The 27,905-nt window shown below is 40.6% G+C and overlaps 3 protein-coding genes across 4 annotated transcripts in view; all 3 read right to left on the reverse strand.

Moving 5' to 3' along the window:
- Nucleotides 1-1,600: 1,600 nt before the first annotated feature.
- slc17a6a (solute carrier family 17 member 6a) lies at nucleotides 1,601-13,673 on the reverse strand. Its single transcript, XM_072670552.1, has 13 exons — nucleotides 13,311-13,673; nucleotides 13,024-13,169; nucleotides 10,683-10,938; nucleotides 9,949-10,067; nucleotides 8,533-8,647; nucleotides 7,548-7,635; nucleotides 7,368-7,454; nucleotides 7,093-7,235; nucleotides 6,582-6,731; nucleotides 5,678-5,810; nucleotides 5,462-5,572; nucleotides 5,174-5,301; nucleotides 1,601-4,540 (listed from the first exon to the last, which is right to left on the reverse strand). The coding sequence occupies exons 2-13, from the start codon at nucleotides 13,107-13,109 to the stop codon at nucleotides 4,187-4,189; spliced, it is 1,770 nt and encodes a 589-aa protein (XP_072526653.1). The 5' UTR covers nucleotides 13,110-13,169; nucleotides 13,311-13,673; the 3' UTR covers nucleotides 1,601-4,186.
- A 740-nt stretch (nucleotides 13,674-14,413) lies between these two features.
- LOC140547054 (P2Y purinoceptor 1-like) lies at nucleotides 14,414-16,704 on the reverse strand. Its single transcript, XM_072670573.1, has 2 exons — nucleotides 16,684-16,704; nucleotides 14,414-15,460 (listed from the first exon to the last, which is right to left on the reverse strand). Exons 1-2 carry the CDS (start codon nucleotides 16,702-16,704, stop codon nucleotides 14,414-14,416), a joined length of 1,068 nt encoding a protein of 355 aa, XP_072526674.1.
- A 322-nt stretch (nucleotides 16,705-17,026) lies between these two features.
- ano5a (anoctamin 5a) overlaps nucleotides 17,027-27,905 on the reverse strand; it is a 34,154-nt gene continuing 23,275 nt past the window's right edge. For both annotated transcript variants that reach the window (XM_072670507.1, XM_072670513.1), the window contains 17 exons: nucleotides 27,717-27,785; nucleotides 27,245-27,529; nucleotides 26,076-26,195; nucleotides 25,607-25,722; nucleotides 25,380-25,514; nucleotides 24,923-25,028; nucleotides 24,768-24,828; nucleotides 24,111-24,262; nucleotides 23,151-23,225; nucleotides 22,044-22,272; nucleotides 21,713-21,888; nucleotides 21,069-21,166; nucleotides 20,834-20,964; nucleotides 20,241-20,446; nucleotides 19,863-20,065; nucleotides 19,669-19,774; nucleotides 17,027-19,439 (listed from right to left, as the gene is read on the reverse strand). In XM_072670507.1, the coding sequence (XP_072526608.1) occupies nucleotides 19,209-19,439; nucleotides 19,669-19,774; nucleotides 19,863-20,065; nucleotides 20,241-20,446; nucleotides 20,834-20,964; nucleotides 21,069-21,166; nucleotides 21,713-21,888; nucleotides 22,044-22,272; nucleotides 23,151-23,225; nucleotides 24,111-24,262; nucleotides 24,768-24,828; nucleotides 24,923-25,028; nucleotides 25,380-25,514; nucleotides 25,607-25,722; nucleotides 26,076-26,195; nucleotides 27,245-27,529; nucleotides 27,717-27,785 (2,499 nt within the window). In that variant the 3' untranslated portion in view covers nucleotides 17,027-19,208. The remainder of the gene's footprint in view (nucleotides 19,440-19,668; nucleotides 19,775-19,862; nucleotides 20,066-20,240; nucleotides 20,447-20,833; nucleotides 20,965-21,068; nucleotides 21,167-21,712; nucleotides 21,889-22,043; nucleotides 22,273-23,150; nucleotides 23,226-24,110; nucleotides 24,263-24,767; nucleotides 24,829-24,922; nucleotides 25,029-25,379; nucleotides 25,515-25,606; nucleotides 25,723-26,075; nucleotides 26,196-27,244; nucleotides 27,530-27,716; nucleotides 27,786-27,905) is intronic.

Raw genomic sequence — 27,905 nt, forward strand, 5'->3', positions numbered from 1 at the left:
TACTTTAACATGAATATATAAATATGTAATTTGACCAGGAGTGGAATGAGGATTTCCATGCGACTATAAGAGAAGTGTGTAGATATAAGAGGTGGAGTTAGTGAATAAGTAGGTTGATGTGTGGTTGGTGGTATCAGGTCTTATACAAAGATAAATTAGCATTAAAAATGAACAATTATTCATTGGTACTTTGGAGGTTGAAATAAAAATAAAATAAAAAAAATAAATGTGTGTTTTTTGTGTAAAATGTTTTTGAACATGTTCACTAAAACTGAGTGCAAATGTGAAAATACTGAAAGAAATTGTTAAAATGCAAATTTTCAGTTTCAACAAAAGTACAAATCTTTCAAAAGTCCAAACTTTCAAGTATATTTCAACCATAGTAAATTACTTTTACATTTAAACTGATGTCAAAACTCAAGTCAAGCCCTGTTTCTTTGTAATTTTGATTATGTATATTTAGTTATGGCCAGTCTTATTTTGGATATAACAGCATAAAGAATTTACTAGCTATTACTGTAATAGTGTAAACCTGATGTAAAGTTGTTGCTTTTTTATTTACAGTGTACTACCTAAACTGTGAAAGCTCTTTGATAATGTAAGCTGTAAATGAAGACCATATCTTTTGTCAAAGGTGTCATATCTTTCCTGTACAAAGTCAACACTGTTTCTTCCACAACTTAAAGAGGGGCTATTCAGCATCTCTTGCAAAATGGTTAAAGAATATTGATTAGTCATTTGCTTAAATCTAATTTCCTAGTGCTAATTTGTCTGTTTTGTTTGTCTGTGTGCAACCATGATCAATAACCGCAGTGTGGTCTGAGGTGGAGACTGGGGTGCAGTCATTGACTCTGACCTGTCTATAAAGTGCTGTAATAGACAACACTTTAAAGGTATTGTAATAGACAACACTTACTAGGTGCTTCAGAGCTATAAAAAGCAGAACAACTGGAGCGCTACTGAGTGAAAGAAACCACACTGCACCCCTAATAATAAAGGTGGGATAGAGGTCTTTGAGCGGTGCCTGAAGAACTGCTTTTGGTTCCACAAAGAACCATGGGCCTCATTCGCCAACCGTTTTTAGGAAAAATTCCACACAGTTTTTAGGAAGACTTTGACATTTACCTGTGTTTTCTTATTCAGGAGTTGTTCGGTTTATGAGAACAATGACACAGGCTTACAAACATGGTTCTTTATGAAACCAAAAGTGGTTTCTTTTATGCCGCTCAAAGGACACTTTGTTGTACCTTTATTTTTAAGGGAGTATGCTATATACTAGTGTAGTGTAGTGACATTGACACTGTCCTGCAAATACCTAATATAATAATAATAATAATAATAGTTTTAACTTTTTTTAGGCATCTGGCAGTTATTCTTTATATTAAGTCAGACTTTCATGGTGGATGGAGCAACAGAAATGCCCTAAAAGTTTTTTTTTACATTGACTTCCATTGAAAGTTAAGAAGGTTTTTGTTCTGCTTCTGTAAACTTGCTGTTTTAGAGATAAGAGGTTTTTGCATGGCATTGATGACATTAACTACAGTAACCACAATGTAAGTAATAACTGTACAGAAGCTACCAAGTAGAGACAGCACAAGAATTTCAAATTAGAACCATGAGATTTTAATGACTAAATCATGCAGAAAAAAATAAAAAATGCCAATACAACATTCTGTAAAGGAGAGCAACACAGGTAGAAAATGTGTCTATATATTTGGTCCATCTTAACGCCTTGGAAATTAAAAGAATGGACTTCTCTTGTCTTGTTTAGTCTTGTTTTTGTCATTTTTTTATATAAAATGATAAAGCGCAAGTATACAGTACAGTATAACACTTTGTTTTGACATCGATAGATCACTCTTTGACACAACAATAGAAGATAATCACATTTATACTTCATTTTCTGGTCAGGAACCAGGCAGGAATAGGTTTTTGGATTTGTATGTATAACTGTGTATATATTCTGAATATCTTTGACTGAAATATTTTACATATATATTAATGCTTTGTATTTTAGGTACTGCAAAAACCTCTATGTCATATTTGAACCAAAGCAATATACAGAGGGCTTTGGCTGTTTCATAGTGCCGCACAGATGGATCAGCTAGCCTGTTTAGAGAGAAGGAAACCATGGCTCTTGTTCCAAAAAACTGCAACAGATTCCCACAGAATGCTGTGGGATCTGTCCCCTGAAGTTTAAACGCTGGATTGAAGCCTCTCTTTAATATTCCCATATTGATTTTAACCCCTTCACGTCACTCTGAGAATACCTAGCAAGACTGAGTAGGACTCACACTATGCTAAATGTGCTATTTATAACAGTTACCTTTACCTAAATGTTATTGCAATGTATTTTTCCAGTTAACATGGATTGTTTTTTTTTTTTGTTTTGTTTTGTTTTGTGTTTTTTTTTTTTATCTCAGACTTGTGCTAGGTAGCATATCAAGTAAACATCTTCGACTAAAAGCCCATCATTGTTAGAAAGTCAAACATATTAAACCAACTCTGAATGACGATAATTGAAAACGTTACAGTTACAAATTCATTCTGGTGAAAGCTTCAGAAGGTTTTTTCCACACATTCGCATTCGACAACACGTAGCATGCTCTGGTTGACATGTCAGTACACTTCAGAATTGAACAGCTCCTGCATATGGCGCTGTCGATGAAACTTATGGCCTTTGTTTAACAATAAGCATACAGATCACCAACCCAACTTCACAACAGCCTCACAGAAACAGCAGATTTATATAAACACGCACACACACACACAAGGAATGAAATCACTTTCTTTTTTGAAGAAATACTTGTTAGTGCATTCAGAACCTTTTAGAACAGCTGTTTAAGATGGTCAGAATATGCGTCTTGAAGACTGGCTCAGGAGGACTGCATTGGGAAGGCAGTACAGGTCTGATAATGGCACACCTGTCCTTATAGTACACATCTCAAGTAAATGATTCTGCAGAACTAGCTAGTTTTGTGCCACGTATGCAAGATTGCACTTCAAAAAAATATATAATCAGAAAAATTGTCATTCACTTGAACATTTGCAGCCCCCTCATTATGTTACATCTCATTTCATCTACAGAGATCTGAAGCATTGTGCCATCATACAATGTGTTCTTTCTGAAATCGCAAGAATTTACTGTATAAATATTCAACTTTACACCTTCCCTTCCCTTTTAAGATTAGGTCCCAAAAAGTGGACCAGGATATAGTGTATCGTATTACTGTATACTGATACACAGTGCTTTATTTAAGGTATTATATGCTTGAATAATATAGCTAGGTAACCTACTGTTGCCTACGTCATGTAACGTCAATGCTCTAAAAGTCCTACGATGGTAACGAAGCAAAATCTCAGTGTTAACAAGTAAATCTTACCTCTTAGAACGATTGTGTTCTATTAGCAACAACAAACAAAACTGTACTAACCTGAAATAAACGGAAACAAACTAAAGAAGCAGACAAGACCAGTGCAAGATTTAAAAAACAGTAAATATGAGTTCTACATAGATATTATTTTTCATAGTTATACTATGTAACATTTTGTAAGATTCAAAAATACATATTGCTATATTGGCATATCACACCTCTGCTTAAAATGTAGGTGTAACAGCATTCAAAATATTGGTGTGCATGTCCGGGCTATGATCTATAACACCTAAATTTTGCCTGCTTTGATCAGATTTCTATATTATTATACAACACTTCCTTGAGTAATCACTTTAGCATTCCAATATATTCATTTTTGTTACAAAATGTTAAATAGTACATCATTCATAGTAACGCATATATCTTTGACTGAACAGTTTGTGAAAACTGTCATATACCTTTCTATGAAAACATGTATTTCTAATTTTGTGCTATTTTCCAAACAATGTACCTTTCTTTTATTAATAAATATGTTTTTCTTACATTTTAAATTATTACTTCATAAATACTCATTTCATCACAAATACTTTTCAAACTCTATATTTGCTATATATCTCCTATCCTTCTGCCTAATGTGTTCTGAATTTGTCTGGACAAGTCCCCCCTATACTTAACTGTGCCACTCACATCCCTGCAGACTAGATGCAGAGACATTTTCAGATACGTCACCACAGCCATCTCATTCTTTTAGGTTTCTACCTTCAACTGTTTTGTTCTGCAGCAACCTTCCTCCCGTAAACCTAGCCTGTGTTCTATGAGTATCCATCTCTCCCATGAGGATAGGCCGGCTCAGCTCCCTCCTGGATGTACTGCTCTGTTTTCTCCCATCCTTCCGCCCATCCCCCGTTAAGCTGAGTGGTGGCCCCGTATGATTTTGGGGGCCCACCAAAGGCTCCCTGGGCCCCCAGGGGAGCATGGCTGAGTGTGATGTCACCGGTCTCTTCTGCAAGCTCGTCTTCGTCAATGAAGCCGCACTTCTCCTCGCTGGTCTCCTCAGGGTCAGCCCATGGCTGCTTCTCACCTGACGCGAAGATGCCATAGAACACTACGCCACCGTAATGCACCAGCGAGGCGATCAGGAACACGTTCTGCCACTCTTCTCGAGTCTGAGGAGAACAAGAGGACTGTCATAAACTAATGCATAATTTAAGAACATAAATATACTTGATGGACAAAAGTATTGGGACATCTTCTCATTCTCTTAAAAGCCCATTTTTATTGATTTTTATTGTCAAAATGTTTGATTTATTGATTACTATCCAAATGTAAAGAGTATTTTAAGATATGCACATATTTAAAAAAAACATTATGACCTGGTTTTGGAATAAACGTGGCCCAAGACAGGGTTTGCTGTAATATATTGTGTTGCTGTAATTCATTGAACGTTTTGGAGCTACCGTAGTAAAGATGTACCAAGAATGGACTTCTTGCACACTGATGTCAGAGGGGAACGGTGACTCTCGCGAGTGGTACAGAGCAATTGTCTATAATTGTACAGAGCAAACCTCTATAATGAACACCTTCCACCACCCATCATCTAATACAGTCCATGCCATGACATCACGCTAGTGTAGTACAAGCCAAGGGTGGTTATTCTCATTATTAGGTGAGATAATATTATATAATATTCTGATATGACTGTGTTACAATACTAACAACAATATTTAAAATAAATCATCTACTCCAGCTTACGCTATTATTAACTATTACAGTCTGTATATGATGGTTCCTCTCTTTACCTTGTTTTTGGTCATGGCACCCACTATGAGAGGGCAGACCATACCAGACAGTGTACCAACACCATTGGAAATGCCCATCAGTATACTGGCATATCTTGGTGCAATGTCCAGGTGATTCACATTAAACCCTTAAAGAGGAAAATGAAGAAAAATGGCACTGTTAATTTAAGCATGTTGACAGTTACACAAAATGTTGCCATGCTATAGGTCCTGTGAATGGTGAACTGAGAAATAGCTAATCTCTGTGATTTGCACTCCCACAGACAGCGGTTCTGAACAGCCCTTTACCTGATATTGCAAAGCCACTGAAACCCACTGCCAGCACCAGGAATGAGATGGCTACTCCTTTACTGTGGGAGTAACCAACGACGAGTAGCAGTGTGGCCTCCATTCCAAATCCTGCAGTACCACGAACATAAGGGTCAATATTGTACCTCCCACCAAAATATAAACACACACACACACAGAGCTGCCAAATACACCAAAAACACCAGTCTCTCCTACCTCCACAATTCATGATCTTCCTTACAGTAGTTGTGGACAGGATGTTGTTGCTGCGCAGATAATCAGCAAGTTGGCCACCTATGGGCACTATAATGGTCATGACCAGGTGAGGCAGAGCTGACACAGCGCCAACCTGAGAACCCAGACAACAGATCATCTCAATATTAATGTCATTCTACTAGGCAGACATCAGAAAACGTCACACATTCTGATTCTTCAGTCTTATTCCTAATAATCTAGTAAACCAGACCTGAAGAAAAACACTTGAGTGATTTTCCTGGTCATACCGCATCATTCGGGACAGTAAATCATGACATATATCTTAATTCAGATGCTGTCTGTGAGACAGTGACACTCGAAGAAAAATCACAAACTCCAGCAACCTTTGACTCCAATCTTCAGGCTAGGCAATCACTCAGAGCAGGTTACGACCAGCAAAATCAATCCAGCTGTTACATGATTCCAGTCAGCCTAAACAGATTTATACTGCTCGCTCTGCCTGGGTGCCAGAAATCAATGGCTGTGTCAGATTTTATTTGTGCTTGGTGCGTTAAGATAATATTTCTAAATGTCTAACATAGGAAATACAATCAAATAATAGCTGCTAAAGCTGTTAGTAGTGACAGTGCCACTAGCAGGCAATTATCAGAGACGTAGCCAATTGTGTTGCCTAGGATCGCTTATATCCTCTGTGCATAAACAACAGCATATAACATGAACATATAAACATATAGTCAATTTTAAAAAGGCCATTCCCACCAATATGTCAGAAAAGACCTAAATCTAATTTATAGTAAATACTGTAACTACCATCCAGCTCCACTTGAAAACTCAACTTTGACTAATGAAATCTGGACATTATCTTTAGAAGGTATGTGATACAGGTATAACAAACTTCACTTACTTTACTGATCTCAAAGCCAAACACCTCCTCGAAGTATGCAGGCTGGCTAATGAGCAGGAGGTAGAAAGTCCAGCTCCTGCAGAAGTTGGCCACAATGATTGCATAGACAGGCATGGAGGTGAAGAACTTCCTCCAGGGTGTCTTAAACTTCTGCAAAGACACATAAGAGTCAAGAATGCAGACTGTATATATGATCAAGGAAAGCTTTAGCTCCCATATTTCTGCACTCCACATAATGTAAATGTTATACACACACACATCTGGCATATGCACTTATTTAATAAGACTTAAACAAGGTCAGCTGGTCCTCAGAGGTCTTATTTGGTACGTAAATGATTAATAATGTCTTCATTGAGATATTGCTTTTTTTGTTCCATGGGGAATTTGAGATCCACTGTGCCCATACAGTAAGCAGTTTTTAAGCCTATTCCTTGTAGAAAATCCTACAGTGTAAGCTTGTAATCTGCTCTCCTAGAGACAATGTTGAATTCTTAGGGAATTGCAGACCCACCTCAGTTGCCCCAAGCAGATTAGCTCCTTCTCCAATGCTCTCCTCTATGTAGAGTCGCTCTTCGTCTGTAATCGTAGGGTGATCTGCTGGGCTCTCATAAGACACCAGGATCCAAAACATGTACCAGACAATACCAAAGCTTCCTACAGACGGTGGGAGGTATTCGGGTCAGGCACAGTATAGACTGTTTCACCACATCTGTATTACATATAACCCCATTTGCCTCTACTTCTCAAATCACAGATGTAACATAGATGAATTATTAATAAATTTACCATAAATATAGAAGACAGAGGACCAGCCTGTATACTGCACGAGTACCCCAGCCAGAGGCATGGCCACGACAGCTCCAGCGTACGAACCTGAGGGGATTAATTGTGGATAATCACAATCTCAGTCTTGTGTGTCAGATCATAGTCATGTATGGTGATCAATACATTTGTTTTCATGTTTACCACAGAAAGATGTGGTCGCCAAACGACTTCTCTCTAAAGGTGGAGCCCACTTGCTCCAGATACCGTGGCACGCTGGATAGGTCACACCCTGAATTCAAACCGAGATTCAATTACAATCCAGAAATTAGCTGCATCCATAGATTCCATTCTTTCAAACCGTCTCCACATTAACACAATGGGGACCACATGCTAATTCACATCCCTTGGGTCAGATAAGATTTGTAGAACAAAAAGCAAGCAAGCAAAGCAACAAACAAACCGTCCAGCCACCTTTTAAATAAGGATTAATGAGCCATGGTGACCATTGCAAATCCAAGCAGACCACAAAACCAGTAATGCTCCCATTAAATCTTCATTAGCTACTAATCTGCACACAATCAGTTGCTGATGGACACAAATTGCTGGGGCTAGCAAGGGGAGCAGATCTGGTAGGCTAGTGTTTAATTTGCTGTGATCAGTCAGTGCATATAGAACATGAGCTGCAGAGGTTACAAACAACCTCTAATGTGCTTTCATTCATTAAACACAGCTCCTCAGCCTACTGCTGTCCTTCAGTCTGAACATGACAAAGGATGTAAAGGTAGATGACCTTCCCTGGATTGGTGAACGACCAACAGCTGTTACTGCCCTCTCCCTCTCTTTCTCTCTTCTCTCTCTCATTCACTTTCTGCTCTGCTCTCTCTGTCTACCCCCCACAGCTTGCTTTCTCTCTCTTTGCTCTGCTCTCTCGCTCTCTTTCTTTCTCTGCTGTGCTGTTTCTGCTGGTTCTGGTTTTAGGTTTATGATTTAAAATATATGTATATTTATGTATATATGTAAAAAAAAAAAAAAAGCAAGCTGGGATAAAAGGCTAGCGGGTTAGGAGGCCAAAAACATGCAGAACTCAGAACTAATTGGTCCAGTGGTCATCATGGTGTAAAATAAGAGTGAGTGAGAAAATGTTCATGTAGGCCTGATGGATGAATTATTTTTATACACTTCGTACCTCCACGAGTCCCTGCAAAATCCGGACGAAGATGACGCAACCGTAGTGCGCGCGAGCAGCTGACGGGATGAACATGTTGAGTGTTGACGTCAGCAGGATGGCGGCACCAAACACCCTGCAAGCGGGAGCGAGTGAGAGGCATGAGGCAAAAAAAGGGTAACACAGGTAGGCTGTTATGTTTGGTCGTTCCCAGAAAGTAAGAGCGGTTAAAACACTGACATTTAGAAAAGCTTTGTCTGTCTGAACTGTCTTTTAGCGGCTTCATCGCAAACAAGAAATAAATTAAGTATTTTTTCGGAGAGGAAAAACTGCCGGAAGATCTAAAACTTACGTCTACAGCAAACCGATCGCATTCTTAGTGGGGTGTGTATCGTAGACGCCTGCGTTTTCCTAAGTGTACAGTCCTAACAAAAATAGGTCTATATAGTTCTGAAAATGGTTATTTGTCTCGAAAAAATCGTGGAAAAAATTTTGGAGCTACGTAGAAGTAATTTTTAAAAAGGCACTTTAAAGGTCTACTCGTTTTCCATCAAAGCGAAAAAACACGTTATCACGACTCTATTTAAAGCCTTTGTCCCATTTTTAGCTCGTAGACTAGACATTAGTTACGTAAAATGATCTCAAAACGATAAATTAACATCTCATAAAATCTCATAGAATCCCTAAATCCCCTTAATATTATGTACCCACATTTACATTATTAATTTATCGTGTATGTGAAGCTAATGTATTCATGTCTACATCTCTCAAATCTTATTCTGACAAAAACATTCAAATAAAGAAAATCAAATAATGGAATAAAGGAAAGGGGAGTTCGTGTTGCACGGTCCACTGTAATGTCCAGGTTTAGTTCGTGCTGTGGCTCGAGAGGTATGTTGGATTGAATGCAGTCTGTCTGTGTTATTTATTAGGCTGTAAGGATTTTTATGAGCGTTTCCTCGCGCGGCTGTGTGTCAGAAGCCTACCACGTGCCCGGGCGAGAGCCTCCCTCGGGACCTCATTAACGCGCAAGAGGCGGAGCTGGCACGAGCGCGTGCCTCAAACGGGACCCCCTGCCCGCGCCCCCTGTCCAGACACGTCGCTTTAAAAATGCGCTGATTTAAACGTTCGTCAGAAAGGCAGGATAATAATAAGGATTAAACAATAAACATAATAAAAACAATAAGAGCATGCAGAAATGCCTAGATCACACAGCCCTGGACATATATACAGTGTATACGCACAGACCACTTAAGCGCTGCTTGAATGTTTCCCCACCCCTGTTCCAACAAACCCCGGCTCCCTGTGCGAAAATTGGCCAGTATAACATTTGGGGGCGGGGCGTGTGATACTAAATACTAGCGCCTGCAATGTAATCCGTGCGTGTCCGTGTGTGGGTGTAGGGTGGTGTAGGAGTGGAGGGGAGTGGTGAGTGACCTGTTGGCCGCCAGTCTGGAGGAGATGTATCCTCCCGGGATCTGAGTAACGATGTAGCCCCAGAAGAAAGAGCCGTGGATCATCCCCACTGTCTCCGGATCCCAGTTAAACTTCGCTTTCTTACAAAAACACACATAAAACATATCAACGTTAATCATCAAACGTGGTCGGTGTGGGCGTAGGTCAGCAGTGATGTTCTGTGCATGTATAAACTAATAATAATAATAATAATAATAATAATAATAATAATAAAAACGACCTGGTTATAACTGTTCTGTGTTTCTAGTAAAACACATGGATGTGATGATGTGTTTATTTAATAAATGTCGTAGTGCTAAATTTACACATAGTAGCAGCAATAAACCCTGCAGCTGTTCACTACAACACTCGAAGATCAATCAATCGTCACGATTACATTCAATTAAATTTTTTAGTAGAAAATAAACATAAGTAGTTCTTATTGTCCGTTTAGTTGACGTTTGACGATTAATTAAATTCTTGCTGTTTTTAATCTCATTAATCATGATTAATATCTGTATCAGCTTACACTTACACACCCAGCCCTTATTGATCAATCAGACCAGTGTGACAATTAAACAGGAGGGGCAAACAAAGGGGCGGGGCCAAATAAAAGGGGCGGACGAATAAAGGGAATATTTAAAAAAAAAAAAAAAGTTAAAAGGGAGGGGCAGGTAAAGGGGGGAAGGGCAAACCAGCGGCTTAGTCTCGCGCACCTCTTTGATGATGATTTTTCCGCCCCTGTGGATCGTGCTGTTGTTGACCATGTCCACTATGGCCACTCCCAGGTTACAGCGGATGCCGAAGGAGATGCAGAAGCCCAGGCCGCTCATGATGGCGATGGTGTAGCGGCGCGGGATACCGAAGCACGTGCAGTCAACGGGTGGCGCGCGCTTCCGCTTCACCTCCGCGGGACGGCCGTCCTCCGTCAGCTCCACCTCCTCTCCTCCTTTTTGCTTTTTCTCCATAAGCCTGCAAGCCAGAGCAGCGCGCGCACCCACACACACACACACACACACACACACACACACACATATAGATACACAGCTTCACTGAGGGCCACACGGATCACTGGGGGTCCTGTATATGTATTCCTTGAGAATTTTTATGCTGTTGGGATTTAATTCGATTGTTTCGTTAAGATACATTTTAATCAGACATTAAATAATCAATTCTAATAATAATGAAGGGGTTTCTCTCTAATTCTGACGTTTTTGACGTAATGTAAAAACGCCCACAATTGTAAATATTATATTTATACACCATATCATAATGTCACGATGAATGAAACAATAAATCGATCAATTGAAAGATGTTTGTTCCTTTTTATGTCAAATTTACAATTTTGGAAATGCGTGGCAGTGACCACACCTCACCTGAATACAGATATAAATAGTGATACATTCAAATAAATATGACTAATTTATCAGGTCATTTTTACAGCGGGCTTTTAAACAGGGGAGTTCTTTTAAATGTCAGTCTGCACTGCAGCACCTTTCTTCTGCTTTTCTCTGCGGAATGCTTTTACATTTGATTCATTAAGGCTGTAGCCTGTATGGGCCTAAATCCAGCATAAATAAAGAAAATGCAATAACAGAATTAGAAATAGGAACGAAATATTAACTAACAACTAATAAATAAGATTGATTTTTTTGTGATATGTCAGGTAGGTGCCAGTTCCTCTACAGCGAGCACGAGAAGAGCACAGCTGGATTTATGTAATAATTGAAGGAATGGCTGCAGCACGAGGACGCGTTTTTATGCAGTGGGAATAAAGCAGGGGTGTCATCTGTAGTCCCTCTAAAAAAGACAGCAGTTCAATTTCGAGAGGACTGAAGACTCAGTGCTCTTATGTTCCATCATTTTCCTAAACCTGGGAACTCCTACCAGGTATCGCCTCTGTTGGGGCTTCAGAACAGAGGAGAAATGAAATGTCTTTGTGTGGAAAAAAAAGAAAAGAAAAACAGTGGTCTGAATTTACTGCCATGCCACGAATTCTGAGTGTCACACCAACACACACCACTGCTTAAAGAGGTGATTAGAAAGACAGTGCTGGTGTTGATCAGTGTTTTATCCATGTGAAATCAGCTGAAACATGTGAGTCGTGCAGCAGTGCAGACTGAGCACCTCCCAGCACAGACACGCTGAATACTGATCAGTAAATGGAAGATGTAGGATCCACTCTGGGCTGGATCACGACTCGCCCGATTTCATTCATTATTTAAGACAGACACAACCAGAGGCAGCGACCCTCAGGGGGAGTCTTTAATCCAGCAGCTCCAGCGGCGTAAGACATTCAGAATCTGGACCTGGTCAGTATTTAACACGACGCATTTACTGTCCTGGTGTAATTAAAAAAAAATGGAAACGTGTGTGTGAATATGTGTGTGTGTGAATATGTTGAGTTCATTTGGAAATGAATTCAAAATCCTGCCTGAATTCCGTATCCATTAGATCTGAACCTTTCCTGTGAGCATTTCGTTAAGACATGACCTGGATGCATCTTCTGACTGATTATCCACACACGATTTTAGAGCACATACCCACTTTAAAATAAAGGGGTCCGTTAGAAAGACAATGACGACTCAAGCAACCTGGTTGCTTGTAAATGGATGCTTTCATGGTTAAAAGGGTTCTTCTTCATGATGGAGAACCTGCTGTTCGCTCTTCCAGCGGGGTGTTTGGTTCCATACAGAACCATTTTTAAAGATACGTCGTTGTGAAGAACCTTAAAAAGCGATGAAGAAATGGATGCAAAGGTTCCTTACTCATTTCCATTTCTTCACACACACACACACACACACACACACACACACACACACTCTCTCTCTCTTACAAAAAATAAAAAGGTTCTTCATGGAACCCTTTTAGGACTCAAGGCATCCCTCAAATAACCCGTTATAGCACGTTAATATGTTTTAGTTTAGGTTATAAAAATTCATCTTTTAAAAAAGATCAGCACCGTTTTGGCACGAGAGAGAACCGCTGTTTAACATGAGCTCGTGTGTTAAATAAGCTAGTGTGTGTATTAATGAATGATGAAGGGCTGAGTTGTACCTGTGCATGTGGCCCAAGGTTTTACCCGCGAGATTCTTCAGTCCCGCCTTTCCGGGGCCAAGCACCTTCTCTTTCACCGTCTCCATCTCCGAACTCGACGTCCCGCCCGTTATTTCAGGACCAGACTTCAGTTAGATCTCATATTCCTGGAGTGCAGAAACAGCCAGGGAGGATTTCTTTGACCGAGCACAATCGGTATGGGCTATTAATTCCCTCGTGAGCGTGAGCTGTACAACCGCCTACACACACACACATACACACACATACACACACACACACACACTCACATATGTTCTCCTTTCGCAGCCACAGACACGTCCTTTAAGTTTCCCTTTCCCTCGAGTTCAGTAAGTCGGCGTCTCTCCATCCTCCCTCTGAGTAAAGCATTGAAACCGCGAGTGTGAGAAATGAGGGCTCCTGCTCCACTGTGCTGGCTGCTCCTCTCAAACTGAACCTGCCGCGCGCCTTCAGCACCGCGGACAGCGGGAGCGCGCGCCAGCCCCACTGCTCCCAGACACCCGCGCGCACGCGCCGCGCGCTCTCATTTACGCGCCTCTGAAGAAAGACACGCCACCCTCATCACACCCGCACCGGGTCTCACCATCAGCGCTTCTCGGCCGCCTGTGAGCCTGTAGGTGTGCTTCCATTCCATTACTTTTACCATGCAGGGGAGGGACGGTGCCATGGAAACCAGTGGAAACCAGATTTCTGCGTGCGCGCGCGCACGTGTGTGTGTGAGAGAGGGTCTCGAGGGTCCTGTCCAGAGACAAGACAAGGTGGGGGGGGGGGGGGGGGGGTTAAGGGCAGCACCACGGTGTGTAACTATGTCTGTTTCTGTATCAAAGCCTAACAAAATGCAAGAAACTATAAGAGAACACAGCAAATATTTGACTGAAGACTGCTGAAGGATACAGAAAAGAAGGCATAAAGGGAGACGGATATGAAGAATTAATGAAGGAAAATCAGAATAAATAAATAAAGAAAGAAAGAATGAAAAAATAAAGAAGATATGTTAAGAAATAATAAAAAAAAGGAGGATGCAATAATGAAATACTGCCAAAACGATTGAGTAAAGGAGGGTGTAAAGACAGAAAGAAAGCAATAACAAGAGTTATATAGAATAATAAACACAAAAGGATACAGGAAAAATGATGTGACAGAAAAAAAGGAAATACAAAATAAGTGATCTGCAAGGACTGTATTACACAGGACCACAAGAGGGCACTGCAGAACTGGCCAACATGCCCAGGTCTAGGGCTGGAGGACGGACTGTCACACAGCTATAAGACCGGTCTCATCGCAAAGGCTGTTTGATAGCATCAGAATCCGCTGCTCTGTACTTCAGATGTCAGAGATGACATCAGAGCCTTTGTGTGAAGAAGTCTCACAGTCACTGTGCACTGAGTTTGATTTGAGCTCCGGTTGCTGCCTTGTTGGCTGTCACTGTGCTTACTTCACCCATGTTCCTCTTCTCTTTCTTCTGCTGTGTCTGAGGCTCCACTCTGTGTTTTTTCCACAGCCTCATGAGAGTGGCCCTCAGCTCCCTGCGAATGGGCCTCCCCGCGAAGCAGCTGAACAGAGGGTTGGTGCAGGAGGTGAGGCTGCACACACACATCTCCAGAGAAAAGGCCAGGTATGCCACCTCCCTCACTGACGAATCCTGGGGCACCATAGCCGTCATCATGATGGCTGCGTTCCTGCTCAAGTGATAGGGCAAGTAGAAGAGTCCGAAGAGGACCATGGCTACGCCTAGCTCCCAGGCCAGACCCCTGAGACGTGGGTCAGCCCGCCTGCGCAACTGGCACACACTGCAGATGTAGCAGTAGCTGAGTGCAATGAAGGGGAAAAAGAAGCCCAGGCATGAGCAGCACATGGAATACAACAAGCTGCCCTCAAATTCATCCATGAAGACGTAGATGACGCACACTGTTCTGTTGTCGCGTTCACAGTGATAGGTGTAGGTCAGTTGGGCCACTGGAAGGCTCAGAACAACAGCCAGCAACCAAACACTGACGCATAAGATGATGGCACGCTGGCGGGTGAGGAGGACAGGTGAGCGAAGGGGATGGACGATGGCCAGGTAGCGGTCAACGCTCAAGCAGGTCACAAAGAATATGCTGAGGTAGAAGTAGTTGTGGTAGAGAAGACGGATGACCTTGCAAAACGGCAGGCCCATTGACCACTCCATCCCGGCCAAGTGGTAGTGGATGAGGAACGGCAAGGCCAGCAGCCAGAAGGTATCAGCCAAGGCCAGGTTGTGGAGGAAGAGGATGCTGCGGTTGCTTCGGCTCAGGCGGCGGGAGAAGACCCACAGGGAGAAGACGTTAAGGGGCAAGCCCAAAATCAACACCCCGAGGAAGAAGCCTGGCATCAAGAAGAGCTGGACCATATGCATGACCCCCAGACCAGGAGCAGTCATATTGCAGGACAGAATGTCCTGAGTGAAGAGAGGAAAAGATAGAGAGACCAGGCACTCAGAGCTGAATTACAAACAAGTAAGGCTATGACTGATCACTGATCACTGCAATTTCCCTCCTGGCATCAAGTATTTCTGCATGTATAGATTTTTTTTGCTTTCATAGAATCATTAATTGAAAGGTTCTTTATGGCACTGGTTCTCAACACTGATTCTGGAGTGCCAGGGTTGAGATCAGACCGACAGTAAGATCAGTTTTTAGCATTTTCCCTGTATAAACACACTTATGTTCAAGTTAGAGGGCTTCTAAAGAGCTGTGTGTTTGCAGCAAGTCAAGCTATAGAGATATAGACCACCCTGGAGACCCTAGATTCAACCCTAGTCTACCACACCTGATCCAGGGAGTATTAGGGCAGTAGATCACTAAGATCTAAGAGGCTGGTCACCTCAATACAGTGCAGGGGTACTCTAGAACCTGGTTGAGAACCACCACTGTAGGGAACCAGAAGTGCCCTTTTTGGCACCTTTTTGATTCATAAGAACAGGCACAACCTGGCGCAGAGTACAAACAAATAATACCTATAATGTAACATAATGAAGTATGATTTATGGAGAATGTGCTTTTAGTTTTTCCCCCTTGTTGTCATAGCAACGTCATCCCTGATTTTTTTTTCACTCCAAATTCATGTTACAGGTTTTTGTGCCGTAAAAACGTTATCATGAGAAAACTGTTTTCAGTTACAGAGGTGTGTGTCTACATCACAGAATTCATACTAATAATATTTTAATATTCCTCTTTGTGGCTGTAATACAGCAGCATTTTGAAGCAATACTTTAGAGTAAGAGCTAACACGTTTTTACAGTGTTTTAATTTTAGTGTTTTTTAGTAATTATTTGACATTTTAATCAAAACATTTATTAAAACATGCTTTAAATGTGGAAACTGAATTTTGGCATAAAACTGAACTGAATACATTTTTGATATCATGCTAACATCAATTATCCCCTCCGTCTGTTACAGCGAGAGTTAGGATCGCAAACGCTTCACTTACTGCTGAACTGTTGTAAATGGTTGTGCTGGATTAAAGCTTACATTTCATTTTTAGAGATTTGCAGTTCGCTTGTATAAAAATATTAATCCTAAAAATAAAAATACATATGTATTATTAAAAAGCATTACACTGTGGTTCTATCTCCTATATTTCTCCCTACTCCGTATATGCTAAGCTGCTGCAGTTACCTACCAGAGTGTGGTTGCTGCCCATCTCTGCATAGATGCCCCTCCTGATGTGCAGCACTGTGTCCCTGTGATGGAGGGAAGATGAATGGAGGTGTTCTCACCTTTTCCTCCCACTCCTACATTCTTTGGCAACAGGTAAATAAACTAAGGCAAATATCTGCCCCCTCCGGCCATCTGCTACTGATGACGCTACACTTATCAGAAAGTGTGCCATCAGAAAAAGATGGCCGAACACAATAGGTCACAAGAAAAGCAGACAGTCACACACAGTCTAATAATAGTAATAAAATAATATTAATAATTATTATGATGATGATTATAACAACAACAACAACATTCTTTGCTCATTCATTTTAGCAATAATTTATTGACTGGGAGACATATTACAACATAACAGAACAAACCGATGTGAAAGAAAATATAAAAACAAATCCACATAAAATTGGCTTTTTGATTTATTTAAAACTATTACTTATTCATGGTTTCGGATCCAAGTACAACTTGGTAACTGCTTCACATCCAGCATTACAAAATCAATATGTGTTCAAAACAAAGATGACCAGGAACAACATAAAGGTGAATTTGGCGCAAAAAGTGTTGATTGTCTATACAGATAATGTCCAGTCTGGACCCACAGTATTCATGTAAAGGGCCAAAAGCAGCAGACCACACGAGCACACAGGCAGGAATGCAGATTAAAGCACAACCACGTATGGCTTTTTGCATTCTGCCTCCTCATATGCATAGAAAATGTAGTAGGTATGGCTTACAGCATTCTAGGCATTTAGTAAAATGTGCATAGCAAATCAGAAAGACAATCTGCAGAAGACTTTTTAACAGTCGTCATCATTCCTAAACATACAAAGGCAAACTGACAAAAAAATAAAAAATAAACGTAAAGAATTCAAGTCACAAGTGTCAGCAAAACCAGAGTGGAAAATGTACTAATTTATTATCTACATACATTTGTGTGGTAAATGTGGGCTTCACTGGTGTTGAGTGATATCAGTGCTGAGCACAGACTTTCTGAAGGACATTGACAGGCATACTAGGGGAAAGAGGCGATGCACATGTCGTGTCCGCCCCCCCCCCCAAAAAAAGCACTAGCTAGCACTTTCGCTGTTTCAGTACAAACAGCATTTACCACATCATATATTTCTGTCTGGGTCTGTGCATGGGCCACAATGACACCCACTTTACTGTGCTGTGATGCCTTATGCCTTAAAAGAGACTTGAAAACTGAAGACAATTCAGCTGGCAAAGCATTTACAGTTATTCACATCTACTAATCTCTTCCATACATGGCAGACCTGGACGATCGGCCTGTCATCTTGATTTCAGGCATTTTATGACAACACTGATACTGTAGTGTAAATACATTAATCACACGGACAAACCCCTTCTTCATTAAGTGCTTTGTGCACTCACACAGTCCCCATGACTACAGCTGGACTTTCCTCCTCTGGAATAAACGTGAAGATAAATAAAGGCACATTAAAAGCCATTAGCGTGCCTAGTCTGCCCTTACAGTCCCACATTTAACGCCATTTACTCTTCACTCTACAAACACTTTGGCTTTCAACAGAGGTTTGGCTGGATGTGGTTCACAGGGTTTGAGGTGCTGATTGCTTGCAACCATCTTTGACTGAGGCGTCTGTTCTTTAAATAGAGTGTGAATGCACTAGTGACATCACCTGGCGGCAGACCTGCTGTACTTGAGAAGTATGGTGCTCTTGCTTTCATTTGGCATAGATGTACTGTGTACTTCTCAGAAATAAAACATGTGGAGTTGCATGCTAAGAAAAAGGGCACTTTGTAGTGATGTGACTGAACTGTACAGTGTCCTGATTGTGAAAATACTGTTTTACATTTTACTGATAATTATCAGCGAGCTTATAGACTTAAACTGCCTGTGTTTTAAAATGCATTTAAAATCTATTCATGTAAAATGTCTTTATATAGAAGGCTACACGCAATTAAAACAAGAAATTAATATAAACTGAAGTTCTCCTAAACATCCACCTTATCTGAAAGCTTGCTTTATAGGCATCTCTACTGATATAATGACTCATATTTTTGGCCCTGCAGAGAGTAATACAAGCTATACGGATAAATAAGGCATCTTGTCTTTGGCTGCATAACAGGTTTGAGAAACCAACTGTATATGAATTTAAAAAATAAAACAGAACAAATGTCATAAAACAAAGAAATAAAACGAAAGGTTTCTAACCCAAGAACAATGAACTTGGATGGAAGAAAAGGATAACAAAGTCCAAAAAGTCCACAGGTCAAGAATAAAAGATGTCATATTTGGCCTTATGCATCAGACCTCTCAAAGCAAGAGTGCCAATGTAGGACGTTGTCTAAATAAGTCCATGTTTGGACAAAAAGAAGCAGATTTGAGATCAGTATTTTCACTCTGTTTTTGAGTTTCATCTGACAGTTTGGCTTGGACAGTTTGTCTCTGAGGTCGAGGCAAGTGCCTGATATGAGCCTCTTTCATTTTCACATAAGTGAAGGAAGCTGAGATTATGTCAGGCATTCAGACAAAACCTCATGTTTCAGAGTTTGCGCTTGCTCTGGACAGATGCACAGTTCTCCTCCTCCCATCTCATTCAGCTGCCTTTTGAGCTTCTCCACCTCATAGTTGTGCAGATACTCCTGGACCAGGTAGCGCTCACGCTTTACGCGAGCCTGGACATCTGACGGTACATCTGGGATCAACCACGCCACAGAGAACTTTACCACGAACACCACGTGCTAAAAAAAAGAACAAAGTTACAGAAATGTTATGGATGAATTAAGAGATGGCAGGTAGAATCTGTTTGACCCTTTTCATGCTGAAGCAACAAAAGTGTATTAATAACTAAATAATAAATGTCATAATTGAGAGGTTATTTTCCATTAATAATCTAGTCTAATTTCTGTGGTCATATTAGGGTTTGAAGAACAGACCAAGAGTTAAAGACTAAACACAACCATGGCTCACCTCCATAATGATAATAAATGCCATTTTGGCAGCCAGGATGTGCCAGAACTGCATGGTGTGGGAGTACTCATACTCATGGCCAGGAGGATTGCGGTAATCGCGGTACCTACACAGACATGCAGACCCGAGTTAGATATCCCTCTGTAAGAATTTTAAAAATACTCCTAAACATCCAAGCATCAACACAAACACACCTGCAGGTCGTAATTACAGAATTGTCAAACCAGGCAGGGTTCTCATTGGGATCAGGTGTATTATCTGGATGCAGCTGTGAGATGTTGAAGATGGACAGGCTGTTGTTGACATAACCCTTCATGGTGAGCTCACTGCCCGGGTGATACGCGTACAGATACACGAGCCGAGGAATCATATCGGAGGTAAATGCGACAATGAATGCCTGATTAAGACAAACAAACAAAACTGTGAACATGAAGTAAAAAATGATAATTCTACAAACAGTATTTGTACAGTGAGCAGACAACGCTTGCAGAATAACGCTTGTTATTTTGGATTGAACATGCTTATTCAAGCAGAACAGAAAAAGTCAGTGACGAACAGAAGAGTTAACTTACATTGGTGACAACGGAGAAGACAGCAATCATATTGAGAATTTCATCCCAGGCCCCAATGCTGTGAGCTTTAGCCGCTACGGGTCTACGGAATTGAGTAGTCAACTTCCATGCGTCAACGCGCACCTCCAGGATATTATTCAACAGAGCCAAAAGAGGAGCCAGTGGAAAGGAGGCCACAAAGAGTGTGATAAAACCGAACTGGATTACTGTCGAGAGAGAGCGATATCAAGGGATGTAGAAATGTTGGGAGAGGGGTATAGGGAGTTACAGAGAGAATTAAACAGTTGCCCTGTAAACATTTTGATATGACAGTGTCCATTTGTGTACTATATACACATACTAGGGCAGTATAATGGTTATTTATATATATATATATATATAAACCTGGTGATACGATACACGGGTTATGATTCAGTACATTGCAAAATACTGTGATACTGTTAGCAAGACGGTATACTCTATATATATATATATACAATTTTTTACCATTAAATTTTAGGAAAACTGTCATAGTATAAACAAACAACATACATATCAATAATTTCCTACACCTCTAATATATACACACACACACATGCTCAGACAAAACTCACCCATCTCCAGGTACTCATAGAAAAGACAAAACTGGCTAAAGTTCTGCAGGTCATAGTCCTGCTCCCAGCGACTGTAGAGACTCTCAGGATGACTGCGAGCCTTCCTGCTGCTCCACCAGTTCTTCAGCCACCTACACATACACAAACACACTTTTACTGCACTCTAGCCTCTGCAGATGCATCATAGTCAGCACAAACTTGAGCAGTCTTTACAAATAGATTAGGAGACACTTACGGGAGCAAAGCCTCCTGGATGTTCCCCCACACTTGCTTTCCAGTCATCACAATCACCAGTTGAGTGGTCAGCTCAATCAGACAACCACCAGGATCACACTATAGAGTTCAACATATAGATAGATACAGAAAGGTGTCAAACAACTGTGTATGTTCAACAAACTGCCAGTGGTTGTGCAGAATAAGGACTTCTCCTATGATCATTACAAACTAATCCTTTCCATACAGAGCTCTAAAACACAAAAGATTAGCATTAGTGTGACAAATAATGGCTCTACTCATGGATGTATACAAATGAACACAAATTATCCGCATTAACTAATCTTAGAGGATACCTACACTTACTGAACATATACAAATGAATGCAACTGGTTAATTAGCTGGCTAACAGTTAAGGACAGATCACCTCTACTTAGCCCATTTACAACAAACTCTTTACATTGCTATTATCATTCCCTATTTTTCGGTCTATCCCAAGACAAAGAGGACCATAGTATTGGAGAAAGTCCTGAAACTGGGGGAGCCGGAGGAGAGTGGTGCCTGACAAAATTCCTAAAAGCTTTGACAAGCTTAATGTACAAAAGATATGACATGCTTATGTGCGTGTGGGCGGAGCGTCTGATCCTGCGACTAGAAATGACATACCTCTTCATTCCTCAGCCCGCTCCAGTTAAACATGTACGTATATTTCCCAGGGTAGCCCACAAACTTTCCCTTAAAGAAGGCCACATAGAAGCAGGAGGAGTAGTAGTTAACAAACTGGAAAAGGAACATCTTGATAGTCAGCTTGTTCTCATACTCCAGATGGGTTTTAGGGACCTCTGCAGGCAGAAAGTGAAAAGCACACCAGTTTAGTTAGTTCTACAAGCAGCTTCACCAACTGCACGTAATGTATTGGACAATGTGTACAATCACAGCACCTTCAAAGGGTCAATTCATAAAAATCAGTATTGTATAATAAGCTGGTCTTACTCACCCATATCTGTGATCCAGATGGCCACACGCTCATAAAAGAAGTTAAGCACCATGATGATGACAAAGTTGATGCAGGAGGCGGTCACAGAGGTGGCCAGCTGTGGGGTGATGAGTGAGCCCACCAGTTCCAGCTTATTGGTGGGGCTGTCCTTCATGATGCTGGCCAAAGCAGCAAACACAGCAAGCCGATATGCTATCACTCCAATGATACTCGCTATGATTAGAGAGATCTTCATGAAGAAACAGAAGGGACCAAAGGAAAGACGGGTCAGGTCTAATAACATGAAGTTACACGAACACGAAAAAATGTACAGTTGAAAAAGATGCAATTTTTGGTCAAATTCACACAAACTACACTGTTAAATAAATGGTGGTAGTCTTAAAACATCCAGAAAGCCTGTAAAGCTTAAATACAACATGCTATTAAAACCATGCATCCACAGGCATAAAAAACCTTTCATTTCCTTTCCTTTACTTACCTCAGTTTTGTCTGTGCTACTCAGTATCCAAGTCAAAAGACTTACATACAGTGTTTTGATTGTGTGTAAAATTATATTATTGTGTATTAAAGCAACAGTATGCAGAATCTTTACCTTAAAATAACAGCTGCAAATTTGTCGTTCAAAATGTTTATGCTTCACTGAAGAAACAGCATCTCTATCATTCCCAGTCAGTGTACTGCTTTGGTAAATCTGGCAGGACAATGCTCAAAAAAACCGTGCAATGCTGCACAAGACCTATCCATGTTAAGTCCCATAATATATAACATCACTCTACTGCCTCAGTCCATATGCTTATCTCTCAGTTTGTTCAGAAATGCACATGTAAAGCGTGTCCTTTAGTGATGGCTCATAGAGCGAGTTACACTTCCTGACAGTAGGGGGCGTGCAGGAGCAACTAATACCCATTCCTACATAATGCTGCTTTAAATAGCTTCCGCATTTTTTAATTCCAAAGAAAGAAAATCCTCATAAAATGGCAATAATTATAAATAATGATGAAGACTGTGGTAAAATATTATTGCTAGTGTGGTGAGTGTGTGTGCATGAGTGAGTGATAAAAGTTGAGGTACCACTGCACACCATGTAGCAGTGGCACTGATGCTCACCCAGAACAAGACAGTGGCCCCAGACAGGCAGGCGCGAGCACACTTGCTAGTTACAGGGAAGTAAGGCTCCATCTCCTACACAGCAAGCAACCAGACGAGGGAACAAGGCAGTTAGCATCTAGCACAACCACCACCAACACAGACCTACAACCAGGCATGTAGTTTTTTCACAGCATCTTTGTTAGATGTTTTCTTCCATCTTGTTTTTGTCTTGTGGAATTAAATCACACAGAGTGCTTGCGAGGAAACTGAACTGGCCTAGTTTCCCAATCGCATCTTCGCAGAATGAGATCTTTGTATGTGGTAGAGAGAGCGTTCAGTGTGATGCTCATTCGCTCATTTTGTGCCAAAATGGGAAACCCAGCCTTGAACAGTTATGAGAAGCTTACCGAACTGCAGAAATACAATGCTCACACGCAGAAACACAAACAGAAAAGCACACACAAAACCAAAAAGTCTGCTTATCCTGTGCGAATCTTACCCACAGGCCCACAGTGGACCAGCACAGGAAGATCTTGCCTACTAAATCAATGACTGGTTGGTCTAGAACCCACTCCATCTCCTACAGTGAACAGGAGTACAGCCACTTTACTTAAATCAAACGTGTATATAATTATGTCTATTTAATCTTTTAATATTGCTTCCTGCAATATTACCCTTGGAGTGCTCTCTCTTTCCCTCTACACATTCTCACACTCCAGTTATCCATTAAATAAAACAGTAAGCTAAAACACAAACTGCACAGATGATTAAATGATCTAAATAATCTGTTAATAATGTTTTGAATGCCTTTTTAAGTCTATTTTTTTTTAAATATTTTGCCTTATGCCTGAATAGTGCTATATAAATAGAAATAAACTCAAAGCCTGAAGAACAGCTCAAAATACACAACAATTATTATATAAATGTACAACAACATAAATATTAACAAATGCTTTTGACGTAAAGACGCCTGCCTACCTGTGTGACTTTGTTGACGCGGCGGCCGGTGCACTTGGTCTCGTACTCAGGCCTAAGCTGCAGCCGCTGTTGCTCCTCCTCAAAGTCAACAAGATCCCACTCGTACTCCAGCCTGGCCTGCCTCCGCTTCCAGAACTCCAGGAAGAGAGTCACTGAACAAAGCATGTGCTGCTCATTAGCCTCTTTTGGCAGCTGACCGCTCCAGCATGGACGTTTCAGTAATAGCTGATGGAACCTATGACCTTTTTGGACCATTTGAAGTTTTTGCCCCATCTATCATCTTTCTGGATGTTAATTACTGAACACTTATCTAAAATGATAAAATGTTATTTTTTTTAGTAAAGCTCATTTAATATAATAGCAAAGAAATGGACATTTTTATGGACAAGAGCCAGGGCCATCATAATTATTAACTGCATGGACAAAGTTGTATCGGAAAATACAGAAAATACAAAAACAAATATTCTATGAAATGTGCATTATTTAATTGACCTTCATCCTGTATGCAATAATTATTGTGAAAACAATACACTACAATGCAAATAATAATGCAAAAAAGATTTCTGAAAACCAATACTGTTGTTCTGCCTCCAGGGGGCGCCAACACACAGGTAAAAAAAAAAAAAGTCACAGTGAGACATGAGAACTACTACTCACCCCATATACCCATGAATATAGCAAAGAATACTGTCGCTGTGTTGTCAAACAGGTGCGAATGCTGGAAGAGAAAACGTAAGGAAAGAAATAATGTCAGTAATATCCAGGAGGTTATTTAGAGGAACAGCAAAATAATTCAAAATCACTCCACTCACCCAGGTTGAGTTGCAGGTACTGTTGAGTTTCCAGAAGCCACATTTCTTATCACAGAGAGGACACATAACAATCTGCCCACCGATCTCACCATCACAGATTTCTTTCCTGCAAAAATTACAGATATCTGTACATCAGTTTTTATTCCTTAATGAGGGCATATTACTATACACAGAGATTAAACAAATGTGACAAGGCAGTTCTTTTTGACACGTAGACATTTTGTGTGACCAGCATTTGGATTAAATGCTGATAGAGGAAGACACAGTTTTTAGACAGTTTTGGTTTGTAGTGATGGAAGTATTGCTTTAAGGGGTCTCAGTCCACCTCTGATCACATTTAAAATTCTTTTAAAAGCATCTTGGGAGCATTTACACCCAAATCCAGAAAAGATAATAGTACTAAAGATGCATAAAACAATACACACTCTATCTTTATTTTCCTCTCTTTGTCACTTACGTCCAAATTACATTATTATAGGTAACGGCACCATAGATGAAACAGACAAGTCCCACCACAGCAGCATAGAACAGCATCTCTGTGTAGAAGCCCAGCCAGGCAAAATAGATGCCTATTTTCTCTCCATAGTATTTCCTACAAGAAAAAAAAATTGTAATTAAAAAAAGGCTGGATCAGAGGAGAAGTATATTGGTGCTTATACATGCTTTCATCACAGTCACTCTCACCGGATGAGGTTGAGTGGCTGCTCCTTGTAAAAGCGAAAGAACCGAGCCCAGTATCGGTAGAGGCTATACCGTTCACTCTCACAGTTAGAGTCTCGAGACTTTGTCCAGTACCGGCACTAAACACACACACACACACACACACACACACACACACACACACACACACATTATTTTTCCATAAGCAAAGTTTGGTAATGACCACTATGAAGTGTTAAATAATCTGATGATCTAAAGATGGTCAGGTTCTACAGTATACTGGCTAGAAGAACAACCTAGAAACTATTTCTAACACTATTTCTTATCATTTTTTTAATCCTATTATTTCTCTTTAGTTAGTAGTTCGCAACAGCTGCTATGAAAACTATGAAACTGCATTTGTGGTTGAAGCATGATTAGATCAATAATAAATAGAATATATTATTAGAATAGATTTTCCTGTGGTGCTTAATGGTCTGATAGAGAGGCTTACATCATGCAGTGGGAAGGCTGAAGTGTAGGTTCCATTGTTCAGCAGACGCTTTATGCCTCTCTTATCCTTGCTGAGCTTGTCATCTTTGTTGTAGGGGCAGCGGGAGAGGATGTAGTACACCTGCACAGACACAGTGATGTCAGTGGAAGTCAGGGCTGGGCATGATACACAACAACATTGCAACAAATATTATTATACAGGTGAAAAGGAATCATTATTTCAGTGTATTTATCATTGCAAAGAAATATCGGACAGCAAAGACACTCAACTATTCTCAAAGTAGCTCATTTTGATGAGCCGAAATTCCAAGTGTTTATAGTTTCACTATCAAGAAGCTAAATGGGCAACAACACACCAACACAATCACTCCTCTCAGACGTGGGAGTGTAATGCATGCTATGGCTCAATGCCACTGCTTTACCAAAAAGAACCTGTAGAGTAAGCGGGGAGCATGTTTAGGAGATGAATTGCCCTGAAAAAAGAGGCATGAGGTATGCTTTTTGATAATGGCTGGCAAAAATAGGTGAACCATTCCAGTATTGTTGTGTTCACAGCATGTTAACAGCAACTTCTAGAGGTTGTGTTAACTGAATCTTGACTGATGCTCCTTAAAGCAAATGCAATAAAACCAAAATGCACTGTTTTTTAAATCCACAAGATGTCACTGCGGCACAGTGAAGCTAACATTTTATGGGTCACTGTAAACTGCCCTATGTAAAAGCACTGGTTAAATATGTAAACATAAGGTCAATCTGCAGTCCAAAAAGTGTCATATTGCAAATTAGCATATGAAATCTTTAAAAAGAAGAGTGGCTCAAATATTAGGACAATAATATACTGTGGGCAATTTTCACCCCTAGATGTCAGCAAAAAGATCTCTATTATTCGTACTCTGGAATACAAATATATTTTATGCACATTGTGGTGGCGGAGTGTTAATGACTAAATGGATTACATTAATAAATGATTAAACATGAAAATGAATGTAAAAGCTATACAAATCTGGTTACTAGGGACTAATAATACACTCAACTCCCAGTTCAACTCACAATTCTGAGCTTATGAATTGATATTCAATATCCTCACAAATCTTCCTCCTCAATGCATACGATAACTTTTGCATTGCAATATACAGTTACTCCTACTGGTAAGTGAAAAGAGGTCCTTACTATCCTGTTGCGTGTGGAGGGGGGAAAGAAGGTCTCCTTGTCATCAATGAGGAAGAAGTCATCCTTGCTTTTGTCAAAAGGCGATGTAAAGTAGTCCGGATCAGGATGCATTACATGATCAGGAAGGCGCAATGGTGTGAAGAGCCAGCCAACTGGAATCTCTCGGTTTTCTGGAATATCGTTGACTTTGAAAGGCACTTTAATCTTCAGCACATCAGCATAGGTGGCCAGCACCTCCCATGGAGCGTGGATCTTGAGGAAAAAGGTTTTTCCATCCTCAGACTCCTGATAATGCACAGGGAGATAAGAAACATGGAGAGATCAGAAATGCAAGCATAGTGCAAGTATTCGGTTTAAGCTCCACTTCTAAAACAGTATAAACAACTACAGAACACTAATGTATTGCTTTTATTTCATGTATGCATTCCTATGTAAGTACAGATCTTAACAGTGTCAGGTTTTACCAACTCACCGATTTATCCTCAAGCTCCAGTTCTAGCCCTGCTTTCTGCATGTTCTCCTCGTACAGTTTTCTTCTCTCCTGTACCGTTAAATATGAAAGGACAAAGATATGATTGTATCAGTGTGCTACAGACAGTATTAAAAGAAATGTTACTGGGTGGCTGCCTCCGTAATTATGACTACTGTGCAACCACCATCT

Source organism: Salminus brasiliensis, chromosome 2 (genome assembly GCF_030463535.1).
Source record: "Salminus brasiliensis chromosome 2, fSalBra1.hap2, whole genome shotgun sequence".
Lineage (NCBI taxonomy): Eukaryota > Metazoa > Chordata > Actinopteri > Characiformes > Bryconidae > Salminus > Salminus brasiliensis.